This window comes from Lactuca serriola, chromosome 4 (genome assembly GCF_051521515.1).
Source record: "Lactuca serriola cultivar US96UC23 chromosome 4, Lser_US96UC23_V15, whole genome shotgun sequence".
In the NCBI taxonomy this organism is placed as follows: Eukaryota; Viridiplantae; Streptophyta; class Magnoliopsida; order Asterales; family Asteraceae; genus Lactuca; species Lactuca serriola.
In genome coordinates this window covers 105,229,601-105,242,863 of record NC_136411.1, presented here as the reverse complement: position 1 = coordinate 105,242,863, position 13,263 = coordinate 105,229,601, and the positions used below count along the sequence as shown (strand labels likewise).

The window sequence follows — 13,263 nt, the reverse complement described above, 5'->3', positions numbered from 1 at the left end:
AGTCGAAGGGATGATAATTACAAAAAGAAAAAAGAATAAAATAGATTGCATATATAACGGGAGATAAAACAAAAAGTTAGCAGATGAAAGAGTAAATTTGATATTTTTCAACGTTAAAACACAATAATGAAAATGATATTTTAAAATGTAAAGGGTTGAAATATGTCGATCTACAAAATATAAGAATTATAGCAATAGCAAATTAGTAGTCCGCCAAAAACTATAAATTGAAAAGCAAATTAGTAGAGATAATGATTTTGTTGATGGGTTTAAAGTGTTTTTTTTTGAGAGAGTTCAATTTTTCCTAATAAAAAATATCAACAAAAAAAAACTCAGTACTAAAAATGAAACTTTTGGACCATTCACCCAACTTAGGGCAAAACTACTTGACCATTCTTGCAATTTTGTCACAAAATAACTATCATCATTTAATTTTAATTGAATAGACACGCACGACATGTTATGCCGGGAGTTGGTATTTGACCACCAAGAAGACGGATTTGAAATTCCAGTTGCTGTGTATTCTCGTGCCACACTGCAGGTTAGCCACGTATTATCCACGCTATAACATGATATCATGCCACGTAGACACTTCGCCCCCTCCATCCTTTTTCTCTTTCTTTTTCTCCTTCTTCCTTCCGTCCAACTCTTTTCCACTTCCGGCAACCATGAACGAGAACGCCCCACCAAAAACCCACCAAGACGGCCAACCGCTTGAAAGCTTCACCATCAATGCAACCCTGGTACGCCTTCCCCACCTAACCGACTACCTTCCTCACCTCAAACCTCAAACAACCCCATTAGAATCCAACCATTTTTACCACCCCTCCGACGAATTCTACCTCTCCCACTCCGACGTCATCATCCGCCGGACCATCTACGACCTCTCCACCACCTCCCTCTCCTCCTCCTCCCCTCACTTATCCTACCCTCGTGCTGGACCCCGTAAACAGATATTCTACAACCCCCAAAACGTCAGAGCCGCCATTGTTACTTGCGGAGGCCTCTGCCCCGGCCTTAACACTGTCATCCGGGAGCTGGTTGTCGGGTTGTCGGAGGAATATGGAGTCCCGGAGATCTTCGGAATCAAAGCGGGTTACCGTGGGTTTTATTCCATGGATCCTGTTAAGCTTGATGTGAAGATGGTTCATAACTGGCACAAAAGAGGAGGCACTGTACTTGAGACCTCTAGAGGTGGATTTGATCTTCACAAGATCGTCAATGCCATTGAAGAACATGGATATAATCAGGTCTTAATTCTTCACTTTCCTTGATTTGTTAACACAAAAAAAAAACGTTATAGAAAAAAATAATGCGGTGAACGTGGATCGAACACGTGACCTTCAGATCTTCAGTCTGACGCTCTCCCAACTGAGCTATCCCCGCTGTTGATGTAACTGTTGCTATGAACATACAGGTGTACATAATTGGTGGAGATGGAACTCTACGTGGAGCCGTGAAAATATTCAACGAAATCCGTCACCGGAAACTCCACATCGGCGTCGCCGCCATCCCCAAAACAGTCGATAACGACGTGGGAATCATCGACAGATCATTCGGGTTCCAAACAGCCGTGGAAAAGGCTCAACAAGCCATCAGCGCAGCTCACGTGGAGGCCGAAAGTGCACCCAACGGCATCGGCCTTGTCAAACTCATGGGTCGAACCACCGGCCACATCGCCCTCAATGCAACCCTAAGCAGCCGAGACGTAGACTGTTGCTTAATCCCGGAAAACCCTTTTTACTTAGAAGGCAAAGGAGGTCTGTTCGAGTTTCTTGACGAACGGTTAGCACAAAATGGTCATGCGGTGGTGGTGGTGGCGGAAGGGGCTGGGCAAGATATGATTCCGAGAACTGATGCCGCCTCCCAGAAGGATGAATCCGGGAATCCGGTGTTTTTGGATGTCGGAGTGTGGTTGAAAGGGGAGTTGAAGCGGTGGTGGGAGAGGGATCATAAGGATGAGTTGTTTACAGTGAAGTATATTGATCCGACGTATATGATTAGGGCTGTTACTGCTAATGCTACTGATAATTTGTATTGTACGCTTTTGGCACACTCGGCGATTCATGGTGTAATGGCGGGGTATACGGGGTTTGTGGCGGGTCCGATTAATGGGAATTATGCGTATATTCCGATGGATGAGATTTCGGTGACGAAGAATGAAGTGAATACGAAGGATCATAATTGGGCCTGGGTTAGATCTGTCACAACTCAACCTGATTTTGTGAGGAGTTGAGAACTCTGTTGAACAGTTGAAAGATTTGGTTTTACTTTTACAGCATTTTTCAGTTTTTTTTTTTTTTTTTTTTTTTTTTTTTTTTTTCAAGCGAAAAATGAAGTTCTTTTGACATGTCTTTTTGTGTATTTGTTTGCTGTTGGTATACATTGTATGGAATTAGGATACGTCAAATAGGTTATCTTATAGAGTTGATTATTAAAATGATCTGATGTGGTAATGATATAAGGTCATCACTAGAATAAATTTGAATAATATAAGGTCATCCACAATCACAACCAGAATTTAATTTAATAGAATAAATTTGAATAATATAAGGTCATCCACAATCACAACCAGAATTTAATTTAATAGAATAAATTTGAATATAATATAGAGGAGAGAGAATGTTGAGTTTAATTACTATTCAACGGTTGAATAGAATGTATAGTGAAAAGCTGTGGGTTTTTTTTATGAATTTAATTCAATATGTATACTCTCTATGAGTTTAATGCATTAGAGATGACCTATTACAAACTTCTATCTAAAAAAGACGAAATATTTTATGATAAGGCACAAAATGTTCAGTGTAGTATATATCCAGCAGTTTCATTGGAACTGTATCAATCTCTTAAATTTTTGTTAAAGCATACGGTATGGGTTTGGTTTTGCTTGTTATTGTCAATGTGGACATGCCATAACGACGTGGTAACGAGGGAATCACCCCCCCCCCCCCCGGGCTACTCGTTACGGGGCATCTTGTTGTCGTTACCACCGGATGAAACACCTAAATTTCGAAGTTTAGGCCATTTGACCGTTGACGACTTGATTAAATAAAAAATATATTTTTTTTCTAATTATAAATACATTTCATACATATTTTCATTCTTTTTTTCTATACTTCAACAACAACAAATAAAGCAAAACCCAAACACTCCAACACAACCATCCGTTGAAACACAAACGGGAGGGAAAGGGAAAACTATAGCGGTTGACATGGAAAATAAGAAAGCTCTACATTGGTGGACACCGAATGAAGAAAATGTTTTGGCGCAAGCGTTGCGTGGTACTTCAAAAGACCAATGTCGTGGAAATAGGATGAAGCAAGATGCTTATTGGGAGGCGGTGTGCAAAAAACTTCACACTATATTGAAGAAAAAACTATATCGCAATACGGACATACTTAGTAGTAAATGGTATCAAATTAGCAACCAGTGCACAAAATCCAATTGTATTTACAACCGACTTAGGATGCAACAACAAAGCGGAACCAATGACGTGGATTTGTTCAAAGCTGCAAAAGAACAATATCGGGTCGAGATGGGACATATGTTTGAGTTCGAGAAAGCATGGGAACTGGTGCGATTTGATCCAATGTGGAATAAAACTCATATGTCATAGTAAAATGTTTATGTATTAGGTTTAATTAATATTGTCTTTTAATGTTGTTTTTCTTGTAATCTTAGTTTTAGTTTTTTAAAAATTATGTCTTTTTTTTTTTGTTTTTTTAATATTATGTTTTATACAGAATATATTTTATTTAGATATTATGTTTTATTTAAAATATATTACTTTTTTAAAACAAAAATAAATTATGGAAAAAAATAAAAATGAAACTAAAAAAAATTTATGACATGAAAAAATGTTGGTGTTACATCTTGTTATAATATGATGACCATTTCCCCACTTGGTGTTATAACACCATTGTTTATGTGGCATGTGAGGTGGCACCAATTTGGTGTTATGACTAGTTGCACATACCCAATACTCTTAGAACCAGAGTAGGAAAAAATGATAGTTTTGTTAATTAGTAGTTCGATTTCTTAAAAACTTATGGATGTTCATTTTTGGTTATGATCTTATGTATGGTAATCGTGAAAACTAATCATGGGATAATCCACAAGTGGATTTTGAAATTTCTGCACAAAATGAAATTTAGGCATTAAATGAAAGCAATGTTATTGGAATAGAGTGTCAAAAGTTGTGTCATACCGGTATATAATAACAATCCAAAAACAATAAGATTGTTGAAAATAGTGATTTTATACGGTTGATATCAGCTTTTTGGAAAATCGTTAATTAGGCTGGTTGGGCTGCATGGAACAACCGATCAAACATGCATCATGATTGTCAAAGGCACCTGGTCATATTTCCACCTTAGGCTATCAGACAGTTTGAGCTGTCGATGACCAACTCCATGACGGGACCCCCCCCCCCCCCCTTATAATTTCTAATATGATCATGTTTCCTCCATCCAGGGACTGAGAGGGTTGTAGACACTATTAGACCCAATCCTGACATGTCAGAGGCCTTGTGCGAAAATCAAAATGAGGCCCCATAAATTTTTTATTGTAAAATATTATTAAATAAATTTACTACCACTAAATTCAAAACTCAAAGTTGCTAACAAACATCTCATAAATTTATTACCTCAACATCATGTCTTCACTTATTAGATGTTCCAGCTTCTAGGATCATAGATATTCAGTGGAATATCTTCTTTGTTATCATCATTACCATTTGGTGTGACCATGTCTTCATCTACACAAGGCATATCTTCTGGCATTTACAATACAACTTCTTCTCAATGTTTTTCCAGAACATGATGAACTTCTTCTCTAGGTTTTTCCACAACCTCATCAATGTTTTTTGGCACATGCAATTCATTTTCTTCTTCTCTATGTTCTTCCACAACTGATTCTTCATTACAATGGTGTTCCGACATTTGTTTGACGGTAAATCGATTGATAAATCCGTTTGAATATGAATAAATTATTATTCTTTTTGTTTTCTTTTACGTTTATAACAACTCAGTTCAAAATTTCTAGTTAGAGACATCTTTTTTAACAAAAAAAATCAATTTTAATAACTTAACAATATATATTTATAATATTTATCAAAAATTTAATGTTTAAAACGGTTAGAGTAATAAACAAGATTTTTGTTTTCTAATCTTTTAAAGTATCAGACTATATTATATTAATATAAGAAGCAAAAAAATGGGAAGCCCATTGCCACCCTCCCTCGCCCCGACCTTAAAATATGTCAAACATTGAAAAGCTAAAGCTATAAAACATAGTGATAGAGTGATAAAAACAATTCACAAGACATTATACTATATGACCCCTCTATACCAAAACATTAAAAAAAAACTAAAGCCACAAAACATAGTAATAGAGTGATAAACACACTTCATTATGAATTCAAAAATAAATCATGCAAATAAAAATGAGCATTTAGCCTGGAGAAAAAGAAGTTGAGCACGGTTGGAATTTGGGAAATTTAAAGAGAAAAGATATACTACATGTAGTTAAGGACTCACTTAGAGGACTTAGAGAAGGACAAGTCGACTACCAGCAATTCAACAAAAAATCAAGATTCAAGATAGAAAAACGGCAGTTTACGATGAGAGAGACGAACAATACTGATGATCTACTCACACCGTTATTAGGTTTACAAAAACTACAACATTTTTTTGAACTTATATTAGAAACATATATGTATTTTTTTATATAGATGCTTTCATTAAATTGTTGATAAGTTATAGAAATTATGATAAGATTTTGAATTTTTGATTTTTGTTATTTTTTTCACAATTAAATTACTTCGAGATTACAACCAAATGTTACATTCGGTATATAGCTAACTGTTAAACTTCTTTAATAACAATTAAAAATGTATTTTAAAAAATTACCAACACCATTACTATATATTGTCCCTAAATTAGGAGGCCCTGGCGACTAACCACTCGTACACCCCCAGGGGATGTAGACACAACTAGAAACTTGAATTTTCAACGACGGATTCAACTACGAAAATAATCCATAGATTTGAAGCTGAGATGGACGGGCTATCTTTAAAGAAAGGAAAAACATGGCCTCCGAGATTGGTAATATGATGAATACTAGATTAAATTTCTTTTAATTTTTCCTTATAATAGATTGGTAATATGAGAGTTATTCAAGGATTTAAATTTTCTTTTATTCAGGTTGGTGCAAGCATGAACAACATTGCACACAAATGGGATTCAACAAGATGCATATGCAGATGGTATGATGGCTAAATATGGAGATGATATTGATAGCCATCATCCGTATGATCATGAACTTTGCGTTGAAGTTACTGAAGGTATTAAGAAAGGAAGATTACTTGGATTTGGCTCTGTATCCACACAAGTTTTCGGTGCCTTCTCAAACAACCCCAAGTAAAACTCCAGAAAACATAGAGGTTTGTTTTTACTTTTTCATTATCCAACTACTTTACTATAACCTGCCCTAGAGCTATTGGAATTCAGTTTGGAAGTACATTGCTATTAGTTGAAGATATGGTTTGATATTTAATTAGGTTGAAACTTGGTTCTTGTTGCACTTAATTGTTTATGGTATTTTTTTCAAGTTGAAAGTAGGTTGCTTTTTGTTGAGATATCTTTTTTCAAGTTGAAAGTATGTTTCTAGTATTAATTATTTATGGCATTTTTTTCAAGTTTAAAGTAGGTTGTTATTTGTTGATATTTTTTCAAGTTGAAAGTACATTGCTTTAATTAAATGACATGACTTGGTGTTTATTTAGGTGTAGACTTGGTTATTGTTGCTTTTAATTGTTTATAGTTTTTTCCAAGTTCAAAGCATGTTGCTATTAATTGAAAGGTATGACTTGATGTTTAATTAAATATTATTTTTTCTTTTAATTATTTATATATTTTTTCAAGTTAAAAGTATGTTGCTAGTATTAATTATTTGTAGATTTTTTTCAAGTTGAAAGTATGTTGCTTTTTAATTGAATATATGTTTTGATGTTTAATTAGGTGCAAACATAATTATTGTTGCTTTGTAGGTTTTTGTTGATCGTATACGTGAGGAGATAAAGGATGATTTTAGGGCACACCGTGAAAAAATTGAGGCCCAAAAGCAAGAAATTTCCAAGATGTATTATGACATCCTAAAACTCACCCAAAGATGTAACCTACCCAACTAATTAAACTTTGACACCTAATTTTTGTGATTTGGTTTCGTTACTTTGAAATCGATTTAGATTGACACTTGATTTATGTGATGTTTCGATTCTTTGAAATCGAATATGAATCTTTATTTTGCTAGTCGAATGTTGATATTTAATTTAGTTTAGTATAAAAATTGAATTTTATTTTGTTAATTCTGCTCAGCAAAACTAATTATATAAAAGTCCTTAGCGATAGAAATTGTGATGTATTATGTGGGTTACCTATTCTATTCAGCAACAGATTACCGACAGATATTAGCGACGTATTAATGATAGAATCCAGAGGTTCCTTAAGCAATTTTTGTCATTGAAAATCCTTCACAAATCCCTCGCTAAATCCGTCATTGACTATTAGCAACAAGGCTTTTTCGACCAATAATTTCGTCGCTGAAGGCTATCAGCGACAAATTAGGGACAAAATTGTCTGTCAAGTGATACCTTTGTTTCTAGTAGTGAGATGGCATTGCCACCACAATGAGGGGAAAGTGTGGGAGGGTGAATGTGTTAATTGGAGATGAGATCGCCACCACAATATTAATGAAACCTCAAAATTGAGCCAACTTTGTGTTCTTTAAATGTCAATGATTCTGTTTTGGACCCTTTTCGTAAATGATATAATCTTTCTCTATGGTGCATGGCTCATGTATTATAATGTTTCTCATAAGGTATTTGATAAAGCGAACATACGTTCATAATATATAGAGGATATGGCCAAAATATTTATCAATCTAGAATATAAGATGACTGGAGGGGCATAAGGGATGAAGAAGGCGACAGAAGTGGGAAATCATATATGTAACATCCCAAAAATTATAAGTAAAGTTTTTGTTTTTAAGTCAACCAAAACCATCAAATATTCATATCAAACCATCAAAAGTATGTCCATGTGAAAATAGTTATCAGAGTACAATCCCAAAATCATAAAAATGATGGACACGGGTGGATGCGTTGCAATTAGGCCGAACCATTCCCTTTCGAACCGGAAGTACCTTAAACATAAACTTAAACCGTAAGCACAAAGCTAAGTGAGTTCCCCAAATACCACATACCATACATCATACATATATATCATACTAAAGCATGTACAAGTCTATTTCACCCCTGAGTCCCTTGCGACTCCTAGAGTCCCTTTCGATTCATCGAGTCCCTTCCGAATCCTTCGGTATCTTTCAACCGATACGGGTCTATTTTACCCTATAGCTAAGCATACAATCATACTAGTAAGAGTCATGAAGACAACAAGCAGATACATGCATATCAATAAGTATCACAAAGACCACTACCATCCTATAACATAATCCAATGGAATGACATTGGTGCCTTCGACCAACAAGTACAGTGAGGAAACTCACCTTAATATGAAGATAAACAAATCACACTCTCGAACTGCTGCTAAACGGCTCCTCACATTGAACATATCTAAAATTAACCCTAATAAATAATCAGGGTAATAACCCATAATAAATGGTCCAGATTATAATCTAACATGCTAAGGGTAAAAGACCATTTTTCCCTTCCCTTAATTGAACCATCTAACCATGGACCAAACCCATAATGACCTAATGCCCAAAAATGACCCAAATAACCTTTTGGTGAGTATGCCAAGCGTACCACCCCATTACGCTCAGCGTACAAACCTTAACAACAAAGGAAGTCAGGGCTGAACATGTTACATTGAGCGTACCCAGAGGTTACACCCAACGTACTCCCCTGATGCCCAAAATCCATATTAAGCAGTTAATAACTAAAGTCTGAACGTCTAATTCATAGATCTAGCTCTTGGGAATGTCTCAACTAAGAAAGTTGTGAACTTGATGCCTTTACGTGGCTCAAAGAAGCCCAAAACCAATTTCTAACCTTCTAACTTCATATTATGAACAACAACTCATGCATGGATGAACCAAAGCCATCAAGATATGATTTTTATGCATTAGGGATCTCAGAAACATCAAGAAATGCTAATCTAATCTTCTGGAGTAACTTTTACTCATAAGAATTAACCCATGGGACCAACATATGCCAAACCCATAAGCTAAACTAGATCTATGCAATGAATCATAAAGGTTGAGACTTTATACCTCCAAAAGGATGATCAAGATGAACAAAGTCTAGATCGACAAGCTCCAAGCCAACCAACACTTCTCCAATGAGCTCCTTCTTCTTTAAACTGCACCAAAACACACCAAATCACTCAAATGGCTCAAGAATCTTATAAATATGGCTAGGGTTTCGAGGGGACTGCTTTGGGACAATGGAGGTTGGTGATGAGAAAGGCCTTGAGGTCATAAGGTGTTTAAATAGGGTCTAAACCCTCAAATTTAGGGTTTTGCATTCTGCATGAGTACACCCAACATATGCAAAAGAACACGCGATCTCATTAAATGGCCTACGCCTGGTGTACCTATCACGTCCGCCCATCATAGGGACTTATTTTACAAAATTTTAATAATTCAAGCCCAAAATATAAAGTACCTGGAACATGGGTGTTATAATTCTCTCCCACTTGAATTAGACTTCATCGTCGAAGTCCGCCTCCGCAAACAACTCTAGATAATGCTCCCTCATCTCCTCCTCAGGCTCCCATGTCCATTCTGAACCCTTCTGGTGCTGCCATTGCACCTTCACTAGCCCTACAACCTTGTTTCGCAAGGTATTCGTCTTCTTGTCTAGAATCGCAATCGGTCTCTTAATATAATTCAGGCGCTCATCCACCTGAATGTCGTCCAATGGCACCACTACAGAATCATCGGCCATGCACTTCTGTAGACATAAAAAATTTTGTGGATCTGAATGAGCTCCTTGGGTAGCACCCTACGATACACAACTCTGCCTACCTGGGAAATAACTGTTAAAGGACTGATATATCTGGGGCCCAGATTACCCTTCTTCTTGAACTTGATTATACCTTTCCAAGGTGACTAAAACATCCCAAAATCATGACCAAAAATTTTATTTTTAATTATTAAATAAAACCACAGTTATCAAAATCATCTCATCAAAACATAAGTCATAGTATCTCAAAACAACCCAGACCAAAACATCTGTCAAATATATCAGAGTCAACATCCTAGGCTAAAACATCATGGTGTGTGCAATGCAGTCATCCCGAGCTCTTCCCTTTGCTACCGGAAGTACCTGAAACCAAAAACGAAAGCTGTAAGCACGAAGCTTAGTGAATTTCCGCCAAACTACCACATACCATACACATAACATGAAACTAGGAGATTGTTAAACATGCTGTCGCGCACGTATTAAGCAAATAAATTATCATTGCTGGTTGCACTAAAAATATAGCACAGGGAAGCAGGGTCGAATCCTCAGGGACACAGCCTAATGGTCAATGCCTTTTTGCATCAGGCACATCTAGTCAAGAAACAGAATATAAAAGGGGGATTTTAAATTTAACTAAAAACTAAAAACTAAAATGCAGTGATATTAAACTAAATGAAAATCAATAATAAAAACGATTTCAGCTCTGCTGTGACTTTCCTAATCATGCAATCAACCCAGATCCGGTTATTTGAGGTGTGTTCTATCTAAGCTGGTACTGAGAAAAACTAACAAGCTCTAGTAATTTCTCTTTTACCTTATTTAGTTAATCAAAACAAGTTCTTTGAATTAACCCTAACTTTTTACTGTCTAATCAAATAAGCTCTTAATTAAATCAGAAAAGAAGCTTTATGAACTGTGTAAAATTCCCAGCGATACCCAATACTTCTCACAAGCTCGGAAGCGTAAAGATATGATTTTTACAGTTTATACCAGAGTTAAATCCCAAAACGGAACCAATCTGATACTTGTTACTTTTACCAATTTATTAGAACAAATACGGATTCTATAACTGATTAACTGGAATGATAAAACCCTAGCTAGGTGATCAGACTAACAAGAATTCAAATCAAACATTCATTAAGCTCAAAACTGAAGAATCTAGATAGAAACACAAATAAAAAACCAGATCTAATGATCAATCACATGAAAAGTACTTGTCTTTGCAGAACCGAAAACTAGGGTTTAGCCAGACATGGCCAAAATCTGATAAAAACAACTAAAAAGAGACATCAAACAACTAATCTTACTAAACTAAACGTAGGAGATGATCCACAGTCTTCAGATCTTCAGAAATTGATGAAATCGGAGAAGAAACGCCTCCAAAATCGTATTTTCGCCGTCTGGAACCTCTGGAATCGTCAAATTAGGTTACTGGAAGGCTATCAGGGTATTTTTATACATCTAGTAGCAAAAACGACGCACCTGCGATCGTAAGGGGACAACCTGCGATCGTAGGTTTTGAAATAAATGCATCTGATGCCGTTTTAATGAAGTAGGATGCTATTTTGACACTTTTTGGCCAACCTACGATCACAAGGAGACAACCTGCGATCGCAGGTTTTGAGATTTCACTTCCGGATGAATTTTGGGCATAAAAGAACCTCGTAGGCAACCTGCGACCAAACTTGCGATCGCAAAAAGGTCACTTGCTGCAATCGCAAGGAGACAACCTGCGATCGCATGTTATGCCTATGATGTCCAAATTTCGTCTACTTTTCAGATCATTTTGAATCGCGTCAATCGGAGTTACGGTTCTCAAGATATGGTCAAAATACTGACAGGGGGTCAAAGCTGCCAGCAACATCCTTTAACTTTGATATTGCATATTCTATCTTCGTGTGATCAATTCAATTGAATGTTTCTTGACCAAAGCATCATCCAAACATTCCTCAACATACTCCATAAGTTTCAAGCTCCATTTTAAGCTCCAAACATGCATCCACCTGCTCCCAAAGCACTGCCCCACTCGCACTATCTGAAATCAACAATAAAACATGAGTAGTACGGGAATTCTAACAAAAGACATGAACTGAACGTTATCTATCTAAATGACATGCAAATGTACAAAATATGATGCTAAAATGATGATAAAAACTACCCTATAAGATGCATAAAATGGCATCTAATAGAGATACGGGCCCCGCCCACACTCAAGGAGATACGGGTCTCGCCTACACTCGGATAATGGGCCCCGCCCTATGAAATACGGGCCCCACCCACGCTTAGTGAGATATTGGCCTCGCCCACACTCAGCTGTCTAGGAGATACGATCCTCGCCCACACTCGCCTAACTAGGAGATACGAGCTTCGTCCACAGTCAGCTTATAGTGAGATTCGGGCCCCGCCCACACTCAACTAACTAAGAAACACATACAAGTATCACACAGACAACAAGTATAACCAAATCTACCAATCAGTTCCATATTCATAATCAAATAATGCTAGGATACGGTCCCTGCCCACACCTAGCTACTAATCAGCACACATAACATACACGGGCAGGTATTGGTGCCTTTAGCCCGTTCAATCCAGGAGGAAACTCACCTCAAATGTCGGATGATAACTGAAACGTCTCTGCCCAGAATCAGATCTACTCACTCCCTGAACCAAATCAATCCCTTAGATACCATTTCATGCTCATAACCCTTTAGGGTCAACTATGGTCAAAGTCAAACATATGTCAAATTCAAAGTCAACACTCCGAGTTGACTCAACTCATCGAGTTCCCATAAATCACAAAATCGTGAAAACACGATCTGTTTCGTCGAGTTTTTCCATGAACTCATCGATATCTTCCTTATTAACAGAATCGAGACTCTTCAATTCAACTCGTCCAGTTCCTTTATGAACTCTTCGAGTTCTTTAATTTGTTAACCCCTTCTTAACTCATTAACCCATTACTCTTTAGTTCTAGATCGTATACTTCAGATCTCGATTGGAAATGCTTCTAGAAGGGTAAAATTTCCAACTTTACCCACTAATATCCGTCCTAAAGAGATTAAGCTCAAAGCCTAACCCAAAAAGGGCCAAAGTCTTAATCCAAAACCACCAAAAATGCAAGATAGACCATGAGGTCATAGATCTGGACTCTAGGGACAAGAAGATCACGTAAAGTCCCAACTTTCTCTACATGTATGGCCATTAGAAGCTTCAAAAGACCAAAATAAGGTTCTAAAGGTTGCATGGGACTTCCATGGCCCTAAATTTGGCACCTTTAT

General features: G+C 36.8%; 2 protein-coding genes and 1 non-coding gene across 3 annotated transcripts; 2 read left to right on the top strand and 1 right to left on the bottom strand.

The window, feature by feature from the left end:
* The first annotated feature begins 593 nt into the window (after positions 1 to 593).
* Positions 594 to 2,453, top strand: LOC145102234 (ATP-dependent 6-phosphofructokinase 2-like). Its single transcript, XM_079039613.1, has 2 exons — positions 594 to 1,250; positions 1,418 to 2,453. The coding sequence occupies exons 1-2, from the start codon at positions 669 to 671 to the stop codon at positions 2,234 to 2,236; spliced, it is 1,401 nt and encodes a 466-aa protein (XP_078895739.1). The 5' UTR covers positions 594 to 668; the 3' UTR covers positions 2,237 to 2,453.
* On the bottom strand, positions 1,314 to 1,386 carry TRNAF-GAA (transfer RNA phenylalanine (anticodon GAA)). Its single transcript has one exon. It is a non-coding gene; the product is annotated as a tRNA-Phe (tRNA).
* A 758-nt stretch (positions 2,454 to 3,211) lies between the features above and the next one.
* Positions 3,212 to 3,616, top strand: LOC145098685 (uncharacterized). Its single transcript, XM_079036296.1, has one exon. The coding sequence runs from the start codon at positions 3,212 to 3,214 to the stop codon at positions 3,614 to 3,616; it is 405 nt and encodes a 134-aa protein (XP_078892422.1).
* Positions 3,617 to 13,263: the final 9,647 nt, after the last annotated feature.

Excerpts from the sequence above, each read along its gene's own strand:
- LOC145102234 (XM_079039613.1), top strand. The coding sequence starts at position 669 with ATGAACGAGAACGCCCCACCAAAAACCCACCAAGACGGCCAACCGCTT. Across the intron at positions 1,251-1,417 it reads AAGAACATGGATATAATCAG|GTGTACATAATTGGTGGAGA; the intron begins GTCTTAATTCTT and ends ATGAACATACAG.
- LOC145098685 (XM_079036296.1), top strand. The coding sequence starts at position 3,212 with ATGGAAAATAAGAAAGCTCTACATTGGTGGACACCGAATGAAGAAAAT.